The 17,580-nt window shown below is 43.6% G+C and overlaps 2 protein-coding genes across 5 annotated transcripts in view; one reads left to right on the forward strand and one right to left on the reverse strand.

Moving 5' to 3' along the window:
* Positions 1 to 631: 631 nt before the first annotated feature.
* si:ch73-70k4.1 (uncharacterized) lies at positions 632 to 5,101 on the forward strand. Its single transcript, XM_067527433.1, has 4 exons — positions 632 to 1,256; positions 2,086 to 2,233; positions 3,253 to 3,815; positions 4,782 to 5,101. The coding sequence occupies exons 1-4, from the start codon at positions 1,120 to 1,122 to the stop codon at positions 4,852 to 4,854; spliced, it is 921 nt and encodes a 306-aa protein (XP_067383534.1). The 5' UTR covers positions 632 to 1,119; the 3' UTR covers positions 4,855 to 5,101.
* Positions 5,102 to 9,801: 4,700 nt separating this feature from the next.
* prkcz (protein kinase C, zeta) overlaps positions 9,802 to 17,580 on the reverse strand; it is a 79,934-nt gene continuing 72,155 nt past the window's right edge. For all 4 annotated transcript variants that reach the window (XM_067527424.1, XM_067527422.1, XM_067527425.1 and 1 more), the window contains 2 exons: positions 17,146 to 17,261; positions 9,802 to 10,620 (listed from right to left, as the gene is read on the reverse strand). In XM_067527424.1, the coding sequence (XP_067383525.1) occupies positions 10,533 to 10,620; positions 17,146 to 17,261 (204 nt within the window). In that variant the 3' untranslated portion in view covers positions 9,802 to 10,532. The remainder of the gene's footprint in view (positions 10,621 to 17,145; positions 17,262 to 17,580) is intronic.

The following is a 17,580-nucleotide window of genomic DNA, read 5'->3' on the forward strand; positions in this document are numbered from 1 at the left end:
CCTTCTTTGGTGTGTGCTGAGTAGAAATCCTTGTGCCCCAGTCCCATATTATCTTGTGTTTTAAAAGTGAGAGTGGATGATTAGGTGATTTAAACACTAGACCATAAAATGCTCTTTTCATCTTTTTTTTTATCCTTGAACACAAACGCAAATTACTTGAAAAAAATATCTTGCACTTTAATGAACTCCTTCCGCCCACTTTCCCGGTATTACTTTAGTCAGTTTATGCTCTTTTGGCTGATTTTAACTGTTGACCTGTGTTTTTTTAAACACCGCAACAGTCATTTTCTGTGACGACGGTGAAATGACAATATTTTCTGATTATGCTTTGTGGGCCAAAATCTGCTTAGGGTTGTCCAAAAGGCCTGGGCCAGTCCTGGGAAACGTGGCCAACACATATTTTCCAACTGTGAGGATCTCTCATTGAAAAGGAGCAGCTTTCTTGACAAAACCTAACAATGTACCTGAACATGTTGTTTACTTCAAGGCTTGCTGGTTGAGGTGCACATTTAAACCGGTCCACAGTCCCCTAAGACACTGGACTTATGTTAGGTTTTGCATGTAGACTTTAGTAGATTCAAGGCCAGATTTAACTTGAGCTCAGTTAGTGGCTGACTCTTACAAACTGTCAGTCACTTGTATTAAAACCAGTAACAAAACTAAACAAAAATTCCGATCTGTTTGAATGGAGCTTTTGATTTTCATATTCCCGTGTAGAATGTATAAAGGCTGTTTCTTTAGCCGATTAAATAGCTTAACGAACATCAGTTATCAGTCTCTTTGCTGTTTTCACATGATCACTGTCATAGTGCAACCTGACAGGACTGACAATACACCAGGCTGGAGCAGGTGTACAGGTGTACTCACTGAACAAGTAGCAAACCAATGAAACATCAAAAACATTGTATAAAAACAGCAATTTATGAAAAGTGTATTTACCATGTTATGATCTCCATGTGCAGCTTAAAATTAATGTACGTATGGGGAATACCCGAGGAAAACACAGGCTGCGTTTCTCTGATTGGACAGAATCATGTGACGTAAGGGCACAGGAACAAGGAAGTGCTTCGTTACGGATGTTAGCGCGAAATTTCGAAGCTGTAAAAGCGAATAAACGACATGACGGAATATTACCCCAAATCTAAACTCAAACGAAAGAAACCTACTGTTGAGGAGATTCACACGGAAATATCTTCCAAGGCAACGCCGAAGACAAACCCTCCAACATCGCTGTCCAGTGACTTTATAGCGGACAGGTTCGTGTTTTACCGTGTTAACTTTCATGTAACTTACATTTTAAATGTAGAAATAAAAGCGTCCAAAGTCAAAGCGACGTATAAGCTTATACGTATCTTTTCAGACGAGGTTTATTTTGTTAATTTTGCCTAACGATGTGCCAAACAATTAAACGAGCCCGTATTTAAATCACAACAGTTTAATCTTTTTTTCTATCTGCTAAATTACATCTTGGCTGCACTGGGCGATTCGGCACTGTTATCTAACTGTGCTAGCAGTTGCTAGCTCTCCACACTGCGTGTGTGACGTTACGTAAACCGTACAACGTGCAGCGGCACGTGAACGTACGTACGTTATCGAAAACAAACAAACTTAAAAACATGCATCCTATAAAAGTGGAGTCATCACATGCCGAATGAAAAGTGTACATCCTAATATTTTGGAACTAAGTCATGTTACAGGTCACAGCCAGCAGCTGATTTTTAATCCCAGTTTGGATTTAATTATTGAAAGAAATCCTCTTCTTGCAGGAACAACTCAGATCATTCTAATAAATATTAAAAATGCTGAGAAAGGTACATGAGCTGTAAAGAGAGGTTTCATTAGGAATTTGCTATTATTTATTTTCTATATATATTTATTTTATAAGAAAATAATAATACCGTTGTATATCCCGCTCTCCCATATCAGATCTAGAAGATTAACTACCTAAATCTATTTTCACCCACCACAAATCTGATTGCTTGTGTTGATATGTCACTTTTAGAAACATGCAGGTGCATTGAAGACTTAGAAACAGAACCTGTGGCAGCCGTGTGAATCCGACAGTGTTTAATATCTGGCTTACAGGTCAGTGGCTCCTGCAGTGGGATGGTGGAACAGAGAGCAGCTGCCTGCCGTGGAGAGTCTGTGGGTGTTGACACTAAAGTCTGCGCTGCCTTACCTGGAGAACCAGCCCTGGGACGTGGTTCCTGATCTTCCACATCCATCGAGACCAGTACGCTGTCATTAATCAGGTTCCTGTAGTGGATATGATAAAAACAGGCGTTCACACGCACAATTGCAAAAAGTAATATTTTTACTACTTTGGGCTTGTTATAAATGAAATATTTTTATGTATAGTATGTTGAAGTGACTGATTTGTCTAGTTTGTTCCATTATTATGCCCCTGGCAACTAATGAAAAACCTGAACAAATGCTTTAATGGAGATAAGACATTCTGCCCAAAGCTCAGCCCAGAAATCGTAGTGTAGGTGAACGTGGCCACATGCCAGTGGGTGGATTTCTCTGATGTGAACAAACTTCAAGCATTAAGAAGATGCTGATATCGGGTGATGGCTTTTCCAAAATTTCAAGCCTCAAGTGCAAGTTGAGTGAGACACTTTTTTTTTTTTTTTTTTTTTTTTTAACTGCAAATAAAAACATCGCAGACAGGAAATAATTACTGATGGTATATATGACATGACTCTGCTGTTAAGCTGATAGAATCATAAACACTTCCTCAAAGTCTAAAATATTGTATAGAAATGAGATATAAACCCAAACAGGATGTTTTGCATTTTGTAATCATTAACTACAAACTGAGCAGAGTTTGCTGTAATACTAAGTGTCTGTTTGTAAAAGTGATGTTTTTGGTGAAGAGTGGAGTTTAATTCACGTCAGACTCCATCGCTTAGTTACTTCGAGCGTGTTGGTGAAAAATGGCTCATCTATCTGCAACAACTCTAGCTGTGCAACATGTAAACTGTATCAAGAATTTGCATTTTATTATTAGCAGGTAAAATCGTTGTAAAGCATCTGGACTCCAAAATAAGGATCCATAACATTTTTTGACTGTAGTGTGACGGTTTTGTTTCCACTAGTTTTACATTACACCTCCATAATTCACTGTGCATTCTGTCCTTTTCTTTCAGTGGATTGTTGCTTTGATTGTGTGTCTTAAATTGTAACAACAGGTGTTTTAAAATGGTGCTGGCACTGAGTCTTGCATCTGTTTTTCTTTTCTTGTCACGTTAGAGACTCCCAGCACTGAAGTTAGATGAACAGCAGTGGTGTGGTCTCGATGACGATGTTGCTCCCTTCCCTGAACCTGCTTCGACTTCTCTGAGGACTTCGCTGAGTTCAGATCCTGTCAGTGCCTCCCACCAGGACCTGTCAGTGCAGAACAAACCTGGAGCAGAACCAGCTGACAGGCAGCAGCCACCTCACAGCAGGCAACCTCACAGTGATCCAACAGCATCTCTTCAGTGTCTCACTAAAAAAACATGGCTGTCCCGCCACAGCAGCGGGGAGGCTGCACCAGCTGCAAGTGTTGGTACAGAAGATGGGAGGAACGGACAAGAGCAAGGGGAACCACAGACTGGAGCTGTCAACAGGCAGCGTCTCACAAACAAGATGAAGGTGCCTGAAAGCCGAGTTTCTTTGCAGAGGAAGGATGAAAATAAAGAGGAGAAGGTGGAGGATGAAGAAGTAGAGGAGGCACAGGCAAGCTTCAGAGAAGATGGAGGAGCAGCAGCAGCAGGAGGAGGAGGGGAGGGGCTGCAAAGCTGCCCCATGTGTCTGGTGGTGTTCCCTGTTGGGTAAGTGCTGTAACACACTTTCTTTTTCAGGAACACTGGACCAATGAATGGGTTCTGTCTTCTGTTGCTGTAACTTCTGTACTCATTTGTCCTCTTTGGAGAAGTGAGTACTTTGGGTTACAACTGGAACAACTAACAAACTCTGATTAGAGGAGCTGAGGTTTCTACTGGTCACCAGGAGCAGCACTGGTGTTACAGTATGTAGGCAGGTGAATTTGACCATACAAGACTCTAAACCTGATCACAAGAAGGTGGACGCTGAGTGATATTAAAACTCATCATCAGGATGAAACTGTTAGATGATGGTAACTTAAATTGAATCAAGTAGGTCACTGATGTTGCAGTGTGTTAAATCAGCATTTAGGAAATGAATATTGAACATGTGCACTGCCAGCAAGGTTGGACACAGACAAAAAAAAATGTTGGCGTCCCGAGTGTCTCAGGACTCGGTTCAGGGGACTCGGTTTACGTTAGGCTTCAGATGGTTGCAGTTCTGGCTTCCGGAAGTGCAACACAAGACCAAGGCCGTTTGTAGTGAAGTTCCACCGCTCCAGCTTCAGAACCGTTACAGCCCTTCACTTTGTTCTGCATTTAGATTTAATTCTCAAAATGTACTTGACGTTCAGTCTCCTCTACACGTTGTGATTTTGCTGCATCAAAGTTTTATCAGTTTGACCGTTTGGAATGTTACCACACATCCAGGAAGCACGTTTTGTTATGTCACAGCCTTAAAGTCATTATCTTCCTCAAACTTCCACAAACAACACCCCATGATGACAACGCCGAAGACGTTTGTTTGAAACCTTTACAAATGTATTCAAGACCCTTTTAATGCATTTTGAAATAAGGCTTCAACATAACAAAATGTGGGAAAAGTAAAGTGCTAATAAGTGAATAAGTGTGTTTGTCAGACACTGTGTTCGCTGTCAGCGTCACCGGTGGATCTCTTTGTTCTCGTCTCTTCAGGTTCACCCAGATAGACTGTGACGGCCATCTGGCCCAGTGTCTGTCCGAGATGAACGTGGACATGACCTGGTGAGCCTGCGGGACGCTGCGCTGGCTGCCGTCCAGGAGCTTCCAGCAGTCCAGATGCTCCACACAGTCCAGGATCGTATTGTATGGGGGACACACCCGGAAAGCGGCTCATGCAGAACTCGCACAGTTCAGTGAGAGACAGACTCCTGGACACAGTGGGGTTTTACCACGTGATGAGTAAACCAGGATGTAATTTGTTTTTATTTGTATTGTATTTTATATATTTTTTTTATAAAGTGAGGGGAAAAATATTTGGACCGTTTTCATTGTTGTGGTCACAGTAACTCTGATGACTCCTCTCAGACGACGCTGCCGCTTCACGTTGCAATTTATCTTCTCTGGTCTCTAGATGCCAAATTTGGCTCTTGAACCTCCACAATTTGCTTCAGATGCCTTTGATTCCACCTGGTCAAGAGGATCGAAACTGAAATGACAATCCAAGCTGCATTTTCCTCTGGGAGACGAGACCAAAATAGAACTGTCCTCCATGCTCCTCACAAAAAAAACGTATTAAGCCCGACTGATTGAGTCAGGTGTGAATTAGACAGTCACACCGAAACCATTTGTAGATGTTATCGAAACCCATTGGAAGTGTTTTCACGGTGAGCTTTGATCATATTTTGTTACCATTTCACTAAGGAGCCTGCTGTTGAAATGAAAGATTCAATTCATTCAAGTGTTTGTTTCACATGTGGAGAGTTCACAGTTTGGAGGATCTTCTTGGAAACCGGTCTGTTCTTTTCTGCTTTCTTTTCCCGATGGTTTGGAACCTGGGGATTTTGTACAAACTTCCCTGAAAGCGTGAGACTTTAATCCAATGAAGCAACATTTTGTGACATACGAATAAAGTAGAAAGCTGCAGGAGGCGTGTTTTTATCCTCAGCATGAAGAAGCAGGGTGAAGCCCGTCTCCGTCTGCACTTAAAGAGGCCACGGCATAATTTTGGTTTCAGATTTTCATTCTGAGGTTTTACTGAAATAGTTTTGGATGATTCACAATTCCCCTAACGGATTTACGTAGCACTTTGCGTTAGCTTCGGCCTATTTCAGGCCCACCCCGAGTCTACTTTGTGAAACCATAGTGTCCGAGCTGTGGATGTAATTTAAGAGCAGGTGGGCGAGTGCTGTGTGCACTCAACACCGGGGGTTAGTTTCTGGACTGATTCCATTCGTATGAGGGACAGTCGGGAGCTGCTGGGAAACCTCTGGAAAGAAAGCGGATTTCGTTTTCTGCGTACATCACTTGTAGCTCTCCCTCATCCTACCGCTCCACCACAGTGTGAGGCCTTCAGGGGCCATACAGAGCATAAGTCCGTTGCTGAGGTGACATCAGACATGACCTGATTGTAGGGATGAACTAAAGCCCACTTTGAGAAAAATAAAGTGTTTGGCAAAGTGTGCACTGCACACAGCCTTTAAATATTAACATCTATTTGACAATTCAGGTTAAAAGTAAAACCCAGAATATGGTGCTTTACATACAATGTCAGTTAATTCCACTTTCTAGCCTTCCAGCATTAAGAAAGGAAGCGGTGATCAGAGGATGTGTGAGGCCAATTCCCAGCCAACACGCACACAAACATCTTCAAAGATTTTTCTGCTGTCGTCTGCAAAAAGGAGGACTCGCTTCACGGAAAACCAGTATCGTTTTTAATAATTACACATATTTACAGAGATGCTGCGAAGCAAACGTAAGCATATCCAACCAGCATGATGTTAGAACATAAATCGTGGACCAAGTTCATTCGCGTTGAAGATAAAGATTCACGTTTAGTTTTCATCGGCCTTGGCTGATCTATAATGTGGCTTCAAGGACTCCCAGTTCATCCATTGGTCCCTCGAGAAAACAAAATGAATGCCAGTAATGTATGACTCCGTGTGCAAAAGGATCAACAGACCATGACATTAATTAAATGCAGTTTTCATTTTGTTGGACTAATCGGTGGCTGTGGACCTGCTTCATTACGTCTCCTCTCTGTTTCCTCCCTGCCTTCAGCTAATTGAGACCCTGAATCCAATTAATCCTATTATGTGGTTATGAAATTAGCATGGGTCAGATCTTATCAAATAATTCCCAGCCAACAGGGAGCTCGGTCTCCCTCCCTCTCTCTCTCTTTTTGTCCCCTCTGACGAGCACAGAGATCTAAACAAAGCTTGTATCAGAGGTGAGGAGCTCATTCGGTCAGTGATTCAAATCATGCTCATAGTTGGTGTCTGTGAATGTGTTGTGCATGTGGTTTAACAGCACCAGGCTCCTAAATTTGGTTACAAATATGCTGCCTGCTGTGTACAAAGGTGGCAGTGTACGAAATTAAACCTGCCTGAACTAGAATCGGCTTAAAAACTCAGCGTATACAAATGAACAAATGGCTTTTTATCGTGTTTGTCAAACACAGTCCTGCACCAGCGTCTGTGGAAGTGAAAGTTCTGATTTGGAAACCCCGTGATGAATCATCACGGTGCAGAAATGAGCTAACAGCTTGGAAAGCTGAGCCTCCAAACCACTAATGTTAGAGAGCTGACCACCATGTGTTGGGCTGGCTTTACACTAGGCAACTGTGGTGCTGTCAGCTGCAGGTTACGGCCTCATCCAGAACATTCTTCATTAGGGCTGCGTATGAGCTAAAATACCTTAAGAAATGTTTTGAACCCCTTTTCTCATTTAATAAACTACATTATGCATCCATCCATCCATTATCTGTAACCTCGTATCCTGTTTTGGGTTGCAGGGGGCTGAGGCGTCTGCCAGCTGTGTGAGGGAGGGGCAGGGTCCACCCTGGACAGGTCGCCAGGAAATGTCAGGGCCACACAATGCAAGTTCAGGTAATCAAGGCAGCACAAGCCGGGGCGACTTGAAAGCAAACCACTACCCCCACCCCCTCTTCCTGGTCCACCCAGCCCCGTTACCTAACACCCCCCCCCCCCCCACCTCCCCTCCCCTCCCCTCCCATGTTGGCTGCTTTAGCTACTGCAAGAAACGGGAGCTTGCTGCCCTGTGACTCAACCGTACTGACGTTTCTCAGGAAGCTGTGTTGTGACAGCGTTGGCATATTGATTGACAGCTGTGAGCTCACACGCCTGACTTGGGCCTTTTCTGATTGGTTAGAAGAGTCTCAGTCAAAAACCTGTAGAAGGCTGTTGGGGAAATGTTTTGGAGAATACTTGAAAAACACAGTTACCAGTAGCTTATCATTATGGATCATATACAAATTTCCTAATATGGCTTAAGTAGTTAAATTACTACATTTTAAAGTATTAAGTGGTTAAAAAAAAGTGTAAAATGTCTAAAAGTAAAGCAGGTAAAGTTATTGTCTGCTGTGAGATTCCATTGCTGCAGCATTATGTCGAATGCTCCAAAGCACTGTCGTAATGAGACATAGTGGTGTGTGACATAATAACGTAAAAAAGGGAAAATTTATATTATAATTTTGCTGAGTGTGGGTTTTATGAGCCAGTGCTAACAACAAAAAAGTTAAACTGTCCATTCATGCCTACGTGCACCACTGTCCACACTCAGGGGCTTGAAGTAGGGATGTCCTGATACCAATACTGCCCTTGGGTACTTATACTTGGGAAACCGGATTCTGTGTTTGCACGTTGGTTAGACAGATATGCTGTGAATCATGAAAGTAAAGCCGACTGCAAACTCCAGTTTTAACATCCAGTTGCTAACAGTCATTAACGTGATACATGTGAAACATGTTATATTATATTAAACAATATTTCCAACTGATACTGGTGACGACCGAGGGCGATCTACGATAACTACACCTGAAGTTTGCTGTGTTCAGCTATTTTACTTCAGTTTCCTCTGTATTTGTGCATTTTTTTTTCTTGTTTGTTCTTATAAAACGCTGGTCGCCGCCCTGTTTGTTTTGGCAGGAGAACGTGCGAGTACATCTGTTCTCGTGGGGTTTGCAGAGATTTGTTTCTCAGATCTTTCAGCTCATCAGGTTGTGCGTCCTCCTTTCAGAATTCGTCTGATGAGGATTTTAATGTGCAGCAAATGACCGTAGATCAGCAACTTAATGTGTGGAAAAAGCTGCATTGCACCATATCTAGCTCGAAGACTATCGGAGTATTTCTGATGGGTCGTGAAACCCCCTCCCTCTGCAACACGTGCTTATTTTTGTCCTTTTATGTGGATTTCTAAAACCAAAGGGACAATCCTACAATTTAAGTTGCACCTTGTAAAGCCAGCCTTAGTGCAGGGATGGAAACATACAATGAGCCCAAAACAAAAATAGAGACGTGTTTCCACAAGGCAGAACAACACACAGGTCACATGGTATTTTCGACCGGGTGCAGATGGTCACGCAGTGGCAGCTGGTGTGGAAGAGTCCGAGCTCGGCCAGCAAGCCTGTACACGCTGTGGAGGCCGCAGCCAGTGAGCCGCTTTGTGTTTTTTTTTTTGTTTTTTTTTAGCTGAAGTCCTGATACAAGGTTGTTCTAAAGCTGCCAGACTGTGAGTGGCAGCAAGTATAACGTGGCCTTTGTACAACTGTATACTGGGTTTTTATCTCCAACACAGAACTCGATAGATAAAGTCTGCTGAATAACACCTATCTGAGATTTTAAGATGAGTTTGGCATCAGAGAAACTGGTGAGCAGGACACAAACTTCACTACTAACTACCTGTACATCAAGCTTCAGCCTTTTTCGTGCTGCCACCTCCAATAATCCGCTCTACACTGATCCTTTGAATGCAATTATTCAAATAAAATGTAATTAAAATATCCAGTCATGTGGACTGAGGCAGGTTTCTGTGCTCCAACCTAAAAAGGTCCCCACTGGAACTTGGAACAGTTTGGACTTTTACCTGCTGAAGCCTTGATGGATGAGGAGAATGTTCAATAAGAGATAAGTGCAATCAGAGATGTGGTAATTCATTTGATCTTTGAGGCACTTCTTAAATAAAAAGTCAATTCCCAGTTAGCGTTTTTTTTTTCTTCCCCCCCCTCGTTTGTAAAATTTTAACACAACATTTCTAAAGTCTATGTGCCACTTGTGTCAATAAAAAAAAAAAAAAGGCATCAAATTTTGACTCACTACCTACATTGTGGTTCACAATAACTTATTTTTTTCCTTTGTAATTGTACATTCTTGTTTTGTGATGCATAACCCCCCCTCCCTCCCCTCCCCTCCCCCCCCAAACAAGAATTAAAAAAGAAAAGAAAAAAGGAAACCAACAAAAGAAAAGTGCATGTAAAATCTTCATATTCATCCAGTTGAAATGTGCTCGCGATGGCAGGCACACAATGAAAACAGTTCCCTGTCCAATCTACAAAAACCAGCCGTGCTCTGACAGGACAATGGACATTCTGAGGGGGAGAATGAATCTGAAGGACAAAAAAAAAAAGAGAAGAGGAAGGTAACGTAACAACAGGGAACGTTGTTGTAGTTCAGTGTCTTCGTGTTTCTCGTAGGTACCAAGAAAGAAGAGTTTGGTTCGGCAACAAAACAATCTGAATTTTACAGGAAGGAAAACTCCTCGACAACTCCCCCATCCTCCTGTTTGCTTTGCCTCATTGACAGGTCCAGACAGCAAGTTCGTCCTCCCTGTTGTCCTTTACTCTTTTCCCCCCTCCTCGCCTTTAAGAGTTGGCTTTGCGAGTGTTTTTTTTGGCTGAGACGGCAGCTTGGACAGACAGTAGGTGGGCGAAGGAGGAAGCTGGTCTCTCCTTCATACAGACTCTTCTGTGGATAGCAGCAGGGGGTTGATGTATTCAAATCCCTCAAACTCTGACTGGTCTATTCTCTTGATGACGTCCCTGAAGAGAAGGAGACAGAAAGAATTAGAAGTGTGGTTTCATCACACACCCACAGGACGATGCCAGTCACTGTAAATGTGAACTTAAACCAAACTGACATTATAATTGTTCTTTTACACATTTTGTTTTCCACATTTCAGTTAAACCTGGGAATTGAGCCCAAGTCACGAATGTCCAAAACCACATTTTACAAAGATGTCCACTTTCTGCTGTGAACTGGCTTCAACGTGTATCAACACTGGTGGTATATCAGATCTGGGCATCGTTATACTGGTATTCATCACCCGTCCAGGAACTGTGAGGACCTCTATTAGGTGTGGACACATTTTGGATGCTCCATCTTCAATGGAAACAGCTCAACAATTTAATGAGCCTGTGCCCGATGTGTCAAATCCCCCGTCCTTGAGGCCCAACAACGCATTCTCTTCCTCAAAAGGCCTCAATCAGGAGAATAATGTGAAAGCCGGCAGGAATGTGTAACACGTTGTTTTGTGTATCAAGATACAAGTAAAAGATTATTGGACGTAGAATATTGTGGCAGTAACCATGCGCCGTCAAGAACGGCTAAAATGAGACTTGGCATTGATTCTGCAAGTCCGTCAAACTCTACTGCAAGGACGAAACGCCATTCACCCAAAAGATATTTTCTCATTATGCAGCTTGACGGTGGAGAACACAGCGGTTTTCAACTGCGTTGAGATCCGGTGACTGTGGAGTCCGTTCATTTCATTTTCATAGCCCTCAAACCATTCAGTGACCCCTCACGCCCTGTAGATGTCTTCTGAGAAGAGACCGCTCCCATGCCGAGACCCAGAAAGTCCCCCCACTGTCTATCAAACTGTCAGACAGGTGATAATTCTACTCTCTGTTTGTTATTGAGGTCAAAGGGGGACGTGGACTCGTACTGGAGTCCATTAGAAGCAAGAGGTTGGCTCTAATGTTTCGGCCACTCTGAAATGAATCAGGTGGCCAAATCATTAGAACCAATTCCGAGCTGAAACCGGTGGTAACAGTAGAAATCGTGGCAGAGCTGCTGTATCACATTACATAAACAGGTGTACTTAATGTAATGGCCGATCAGTGTTTCTACACAACACATTTGCACTGTAATCACACATAGTAACAGTGCTTTGATTATACAACAGTTGAACTCAACTGTTTTTGTACCTGCTGTTTCTCCAACCAGCTGGAAACCACTCGATGGGAGGATTTTTTTTCCTTTTTTTTTTTTTAAATCTGTTTATCTCAGTATAAATCGTTCAAACCCTGGAAACTGGCATTCTTTAGTACATGATGTCAAGAGGGACAGAACATGGCTTAGACAAATCACTGCAGGAACTCAAACTGCTTTTTTTTTTTTTTGTTTCCTGAATGTGCTGCTTCCATTACCAAAGGCATAATCACAGGTAAATGGAGCGGAACCCCTTAACTAGTGGGCTCAGCGCGGCCGGGTAAAAATAAATACACTCCCTTAGCAACACTGCTGGCTGCTTCTCCTGCAGCAACAGGCTGTTTACTCATCTGCGTGTGTGTCTATACAGTATGAATGTGTGGTGATGGGGAGACGAGGAAGCAGAGCCCAAAAAGGAGGCCTCTCGCTGGGAGAAGCAGGGAGGCTTTCTGCCTACAGACACTAAGCACAGGGGGCTTTGAAGTTAAAACAATAGGTCCGTTCACTGGACTTAGCCCCGGTGCACCAGGTGGGTGGGGGTCTCACTTTAGGGGCCACCGGCAATGTCAAACAGGTTGCAGATCCCACCCACATAGAGCGCCCGGATAAGTGAATGAGCTGCTACAGTGTCTTTCTTTAGGTTTGCCGGCTAGAATACTGATGAAGCAAATGTTTTTCCTCCTTCTGATCTCACGTGAAGAAACTCTCACTGTAGGAGTAGGTCAAGCACCGATACAACAATTAGATTTCGGTTGTGTTTTGTGTTTCTATTTCGGACTTTCGGGGCGAAGAGGGAGGCAGAAAGAAAGACCACAAAGACGGACACAAAAGAGAAGGGAGAAGGTTTGGGATTCGACCAAAACAAATAGTGTGTTGAACCAACGTCAATGTTTTTTTTTTTTTTTTTTTTTTTTTTGTCGAGGCTTGGGTGACTTGAAAGCATTACCAGATGCACAATGATGAGGACAGAATGAAGAAGGGACGGAGGAGGAGGAGGAGGAGGAGGGAGAGGAACACGAAAAAGGCAGAAAAGCAGGAGAATAGTGTGTTTCAGCTGGTTTTTGGAAAACCGACTGAATGGGACATTTCGTAAGTACAGTACAAGAGGACAATGTGACACAGCTCCTTACATTTGAGACTTTGTCCAGTTATTGTGAGTTAAGGTAATAACAGATTTCCAGACTTCGTACACTGACATCACTGGACGACCGTAGGAAAAGTAATAGAAACTAACCTCAACTGACTATGTGTTTTCTCTGTGTTCTTTGTATAATGTTGACAGAATATGATTACAAAATCTGGTTTCGTACCAAATCTTTAGCATAAATATGTGTATCAGGTCTGTTGACTATGACTATAAATGGCTGCAACTTGGTGCCAAGTCTTTCTACAACTAGACTACGAAATGAATTATTGTGAATTTCCATGTCGTTTGGAGCAGCAGCACTGCATCTGACCCAGTTTCTGCCCCCAGACCTCTGCTGCGAGACCCTCACAATACAGCTAAACGTGGGGGCAACAATCTGCCCAACCTAGTGTTTACCTGCTCAATTCACGAGGACAACACCTGTTAGCTGTGTGTGACAGATGAAGCCTCCTAAATCCTGCTAAAACATACATAAAATGTCTTGTTTGTTTTAGTTTAACTTATGGTTACTTATGTGTTCTAGGAGGAAAAAACAAGTTAAAAATTCGTCAATGAACCAATTAAAACACCAATTAAAAGCCAGAGAGGAGTATGCTTCCTTTGGCCCCGGCTGAGGCTGCCATTTTCTAAGACTGGTACAGAAAGACTAAAGCCTCCGTATCCCTCCTCTCACCATGCTGGCAAGGACCCCGAGCAATTCTGGCTTTTAATGTCGCAATGTAAATCTCTAGCACGGAGCTTTTACCCTCCTCTCTCCCTGCACGGCTCTCACTTCTCTTTCTTCTCGTGCCAAGCCCATCACGAGCGGGAGAGAGGGGAGACTGGAGAGGTTTCTGAATCACCCCGTCTTTGCAGGAGTGGGCGACGTCAGCCCCTCTCCTTGGTAACAGCGGGAAAAGAAAGGGATGGGGAGATAAAGTGCGAGACGCAGGGAGGGGGCGTGCGTCTCCTTTTGATGTGCTGTGGTGTTTGATGCCAGGTTGATATCGCCACTTCTGAACTGGCAGTGTGCTCTCCACCCCGTTCTCCCACTCATCCTGCTCCTTCCCCTCATTGTACCAACCCCACGTCTTCCACAATTGCCTCCCCAAAAGTCTGCCAGGGACCGCGATCATCAAACACTGTCACAAATGAGCCGGGATGAGCTTCAAAGCTGTCTCTCTGCAGCCCCTTAATGAGCTGTGAGGCTCACCTACTCCGAGGCTGGCGTGAACATCTACATTGAGCGAACAGCACCTTCAAACTGGGGGAGAGTCATCTGAGCTACCCGAAGACATCTGTCATGGGCGCAGAGCATGATCGGCATTTAATAAGGCTCCAATTAACATCGGTAGCTTCTGTCGCTCAGGGCTCTGCCATTTCAGAAGAGTTTAGTTATTGTTGTACGTGTTCACAACCTGCACGAACACGAAAAAGCCACGGCGACTGTATCCATGTCCAATCCCCCGAGCGACTTGGGACAGGTGCCGTCAACATCCTGGCTGAACCGGGGGTATAATCTCCAGGGTGCGACCCCTTGAATGTCGCGTTGTATTTTGGAGAGACGTTCCTCGGCGTCATTGGACGTCCAGACTGAATGAGGCATCTACTTATCTCTTAAAGACAGAGCAAAAGAAGCCAAACCTCACATGTGGCCTGGATCTTGAAGCTTCAACAAGCTCAAAGAAAGTTGCTTGTCAGATTGTTTTTGATGCACAGGATTCTCGTCGGTTTTCATTCTTTTTCATTTTCTTCGACGTCTACAAGCAGCTGCAACCGTAAGTGCCCTCAGCACAACGCTGCCCAATAATAGTCCACAATTTAATAAATATTTATTCATCACCATTACTTAAGTGTAACAATATTCCTACAGATGAATAAGATATTTAAAGTTCACCAGGTTTTAAAGCACATTCCCAATTTCTCTTCCCTATAGAAATGATACATGCACTGTATCGCTCTGTACATCCTGAGCGTAGCAGCTGGACAGTGGTGGCCTTAACCTCGGGAATCTGATACTAAGGGTGGGTGTGACGTCACACTGGGAGCTCTCCAGGCAAAAGATTCGAAGCTTTAAACAACTCACGAGACTGTGGAGACGGAGTTCGGTCATTCTGCAGCACAACAGAGCAGCCAAAGCTTTTTTGTTTTGTTTTCCATAAATACAGACCTTAATTTCTAAATGATTGTACCACTGAAAGCAAAGTCTCCTAACATACAACTGTCAGCTCCAAATTGTAGAAACAAATAGGTTGACAGTGCTTAATTAGACTGGATTTCACAGACACTCTAATACTGAGGAGTGAACAGTAAACTCTATCCAGCAACTTGAGAGATTTTTTTCCTTGATCTTTCTGTGACGTGAAGGATTTTAAAAGTCATTCATGTTTTCAGGTCCTCACCCATTGTCTCCTCTGGAGAAGGAGGAGCGAGACTAGATTTTAGCGTCAAGCTGAAATGTTATTCTCGGTGATTTCCTGCTACTTCTCCGTGTCGCTTGGTGTAATGTTGGTGGCGTAAACACGATTCCCCTTTGCATCGAACAGATGATGAAGTAATGCACGTAGCATCTTCAGTCGGTAAAATGTGGAGAATGAAACTCCAAGTACGTCCCCAGCTCCAGTTGACAGGACATTATAGAGCATGATTAGCAACGGCACCGCTGGAGATTCCAATTCATTGTACCTGTCCTAAACGCTAACAAGGACCCAGATTCTTTTTAGCACGATGGAGTGGTGTGTGTGTGTGTGTGTGTGTGTTACATGGTGCACTGAGCTTTCCGCTAAGCTTCTGCTTTTGAGGAGGGAGGTTGAGAAATGGCTAAAATCAGTCCAATAAAAGCTTTGCAGGAAGAATATAAACGTTGGAGCCTTTAAAATCAATCCAGCATGGATCCAAATGAAAATGTTTGCTAACACAAGCCTGGTAATATCTATTGGCAGGGCATGTCAGAGCCTTATGGAATCCATTTTGCGATGGCAGAAGAGGAAAACAGGCTGCACTTGTGTTTTCATGCTGTGGCTGCAGACAGTCTGCAGCAGCGGAGCCTGCACCGTGTCTGTTGTTGTGCCAGATCTCTTCAGCCTCGTCTCTCTGCAGTTAAATCTTAAACAGGGACCCCTGTGAGATCCTGAAGGCTACATGTTTGTAATAATCAAAACAATGTCCCCGATGGATAAAGACGTCAACATTGGAAACTGACTTGGGGGGGGGCTGGGGGCTGGGTTCCTTTATTAAATGCAGAAGTGTTCTTCAGGATGGCACAGCACCCACTGTGTGAAAGTACAATCAGGGCTCTTTTTCAAACTCGATTCCATCGCAACTGCGCAGCTTTCACAGCAGGAAGACGATCTGCTGCTATCTGGACACAGGAAACGGTGTGTGAGGCGGCTGTAGCTCAGTCGGTGGAGTAGTCGTCCCATAAACCACAGGGTCAGTGGTTTGACTCCCGTTCATTCTGGCCAAGACACTGAACCCGTCTGCTAAATTGTCCACGGAGACAGAGACCCCCCCCCCCTTCTTGCTATAACATGAGACAAATGCAGCGCTGAGTGTGACTGTTGGAAAAACCCGAATGACAAGTGTCACGGTCATCACTGTGACTTTTGTTCAAAAAGAGTGGTTGTTAGTTCAAAGTACACGTGATGCCACACGCATCACCAACTTCAGAAGTAGACACAAGGCTGTGAGACTGGACAAGCGAGGCCTGGTCTGAAGCTCAGTCCAACAGCTCCCACCGTTTCCACGTGGCTCGCTTGGTCCACGGCTTCGTGTCTGCTGTCGCGCTGCTCCGGTCGCTGGGGGACGTTTCTCCTTCACGCTGCTCGAAACTCAAAATTCCAAAAGTTATTATTTTAACAGGTCATAAATGGGACTGTGACATCCAATGAAAAGCTGTGCTAGCGTTAGCAAACTTGGCCATCTGCCCTACGTACAATACTGTTGTATGTTGTTAAAGGACAGACAGCTGTGAGAAACAGCAGCTGATGCTATGTGGGACTATGTCCTAAACAGGACAGACTTAAAATGTCCTAAAAGACTAAGACGTAAGGCGTGATGCTTGTTGCTGTGGAAAAACTTCAGCAAAATGGATATTCATCTAAAAAAGTGTAAAAGTGGGTTTTCTCTTGAGTAATTAACATGTGAGGAGTGTTCTGAATTATTCACATAAGGTTGAGTTTAACCTTCTGTGAATAAATTGTGTGTGAGGTGAAGAAGCCGTACTTACTCATCATCTGGCGTTAGCTGCACTGGTTCATTAGTAAACTGTGTGTCGAAGTTTTCGAGGCCGTAGTCATCGGAGATTTGAGGTTTGAAGGGTGGCGTGACCTCTTTCTTCTCCAGCTGAGGAATAACAAACATAAAAATGTATTATGTACTGCAACAGTTTTTCTTTAAGAACTGTACTGAACGTACTTCTGTACGTTTTCCACAGTTACAGGGAACTGGTTTTCTGTCTGCACGCTAAAAAAAGCTACTTGGGTCTTATTAATGGCTATATATGATGAATTACAGTGAGGAACTGTCGTACGCAAACACTTGAAACCCAGCAATGAGCCAAACCATTGCACTTCATGACCATGAACTAGACCATGGATCATTCTGCATTTTGTTTTGTCGGTTGAAGCATCGGTTGAGTTTGCCTTTTTATATAGTGTGTCCC

This window comes from Channa argus, chromosome 13 (assembly GCF_033026475.1).
Source record: "Channa argus isolate prfri chromosome 13, Channa argus male v1.0, whole genome shotgun sequence".
Taxonomy (NCBI): Eukaryota; Metazoa; Chordata; class Actinopteri; order Anabantiformes; family Channidae; genus Channa; species Channa argus.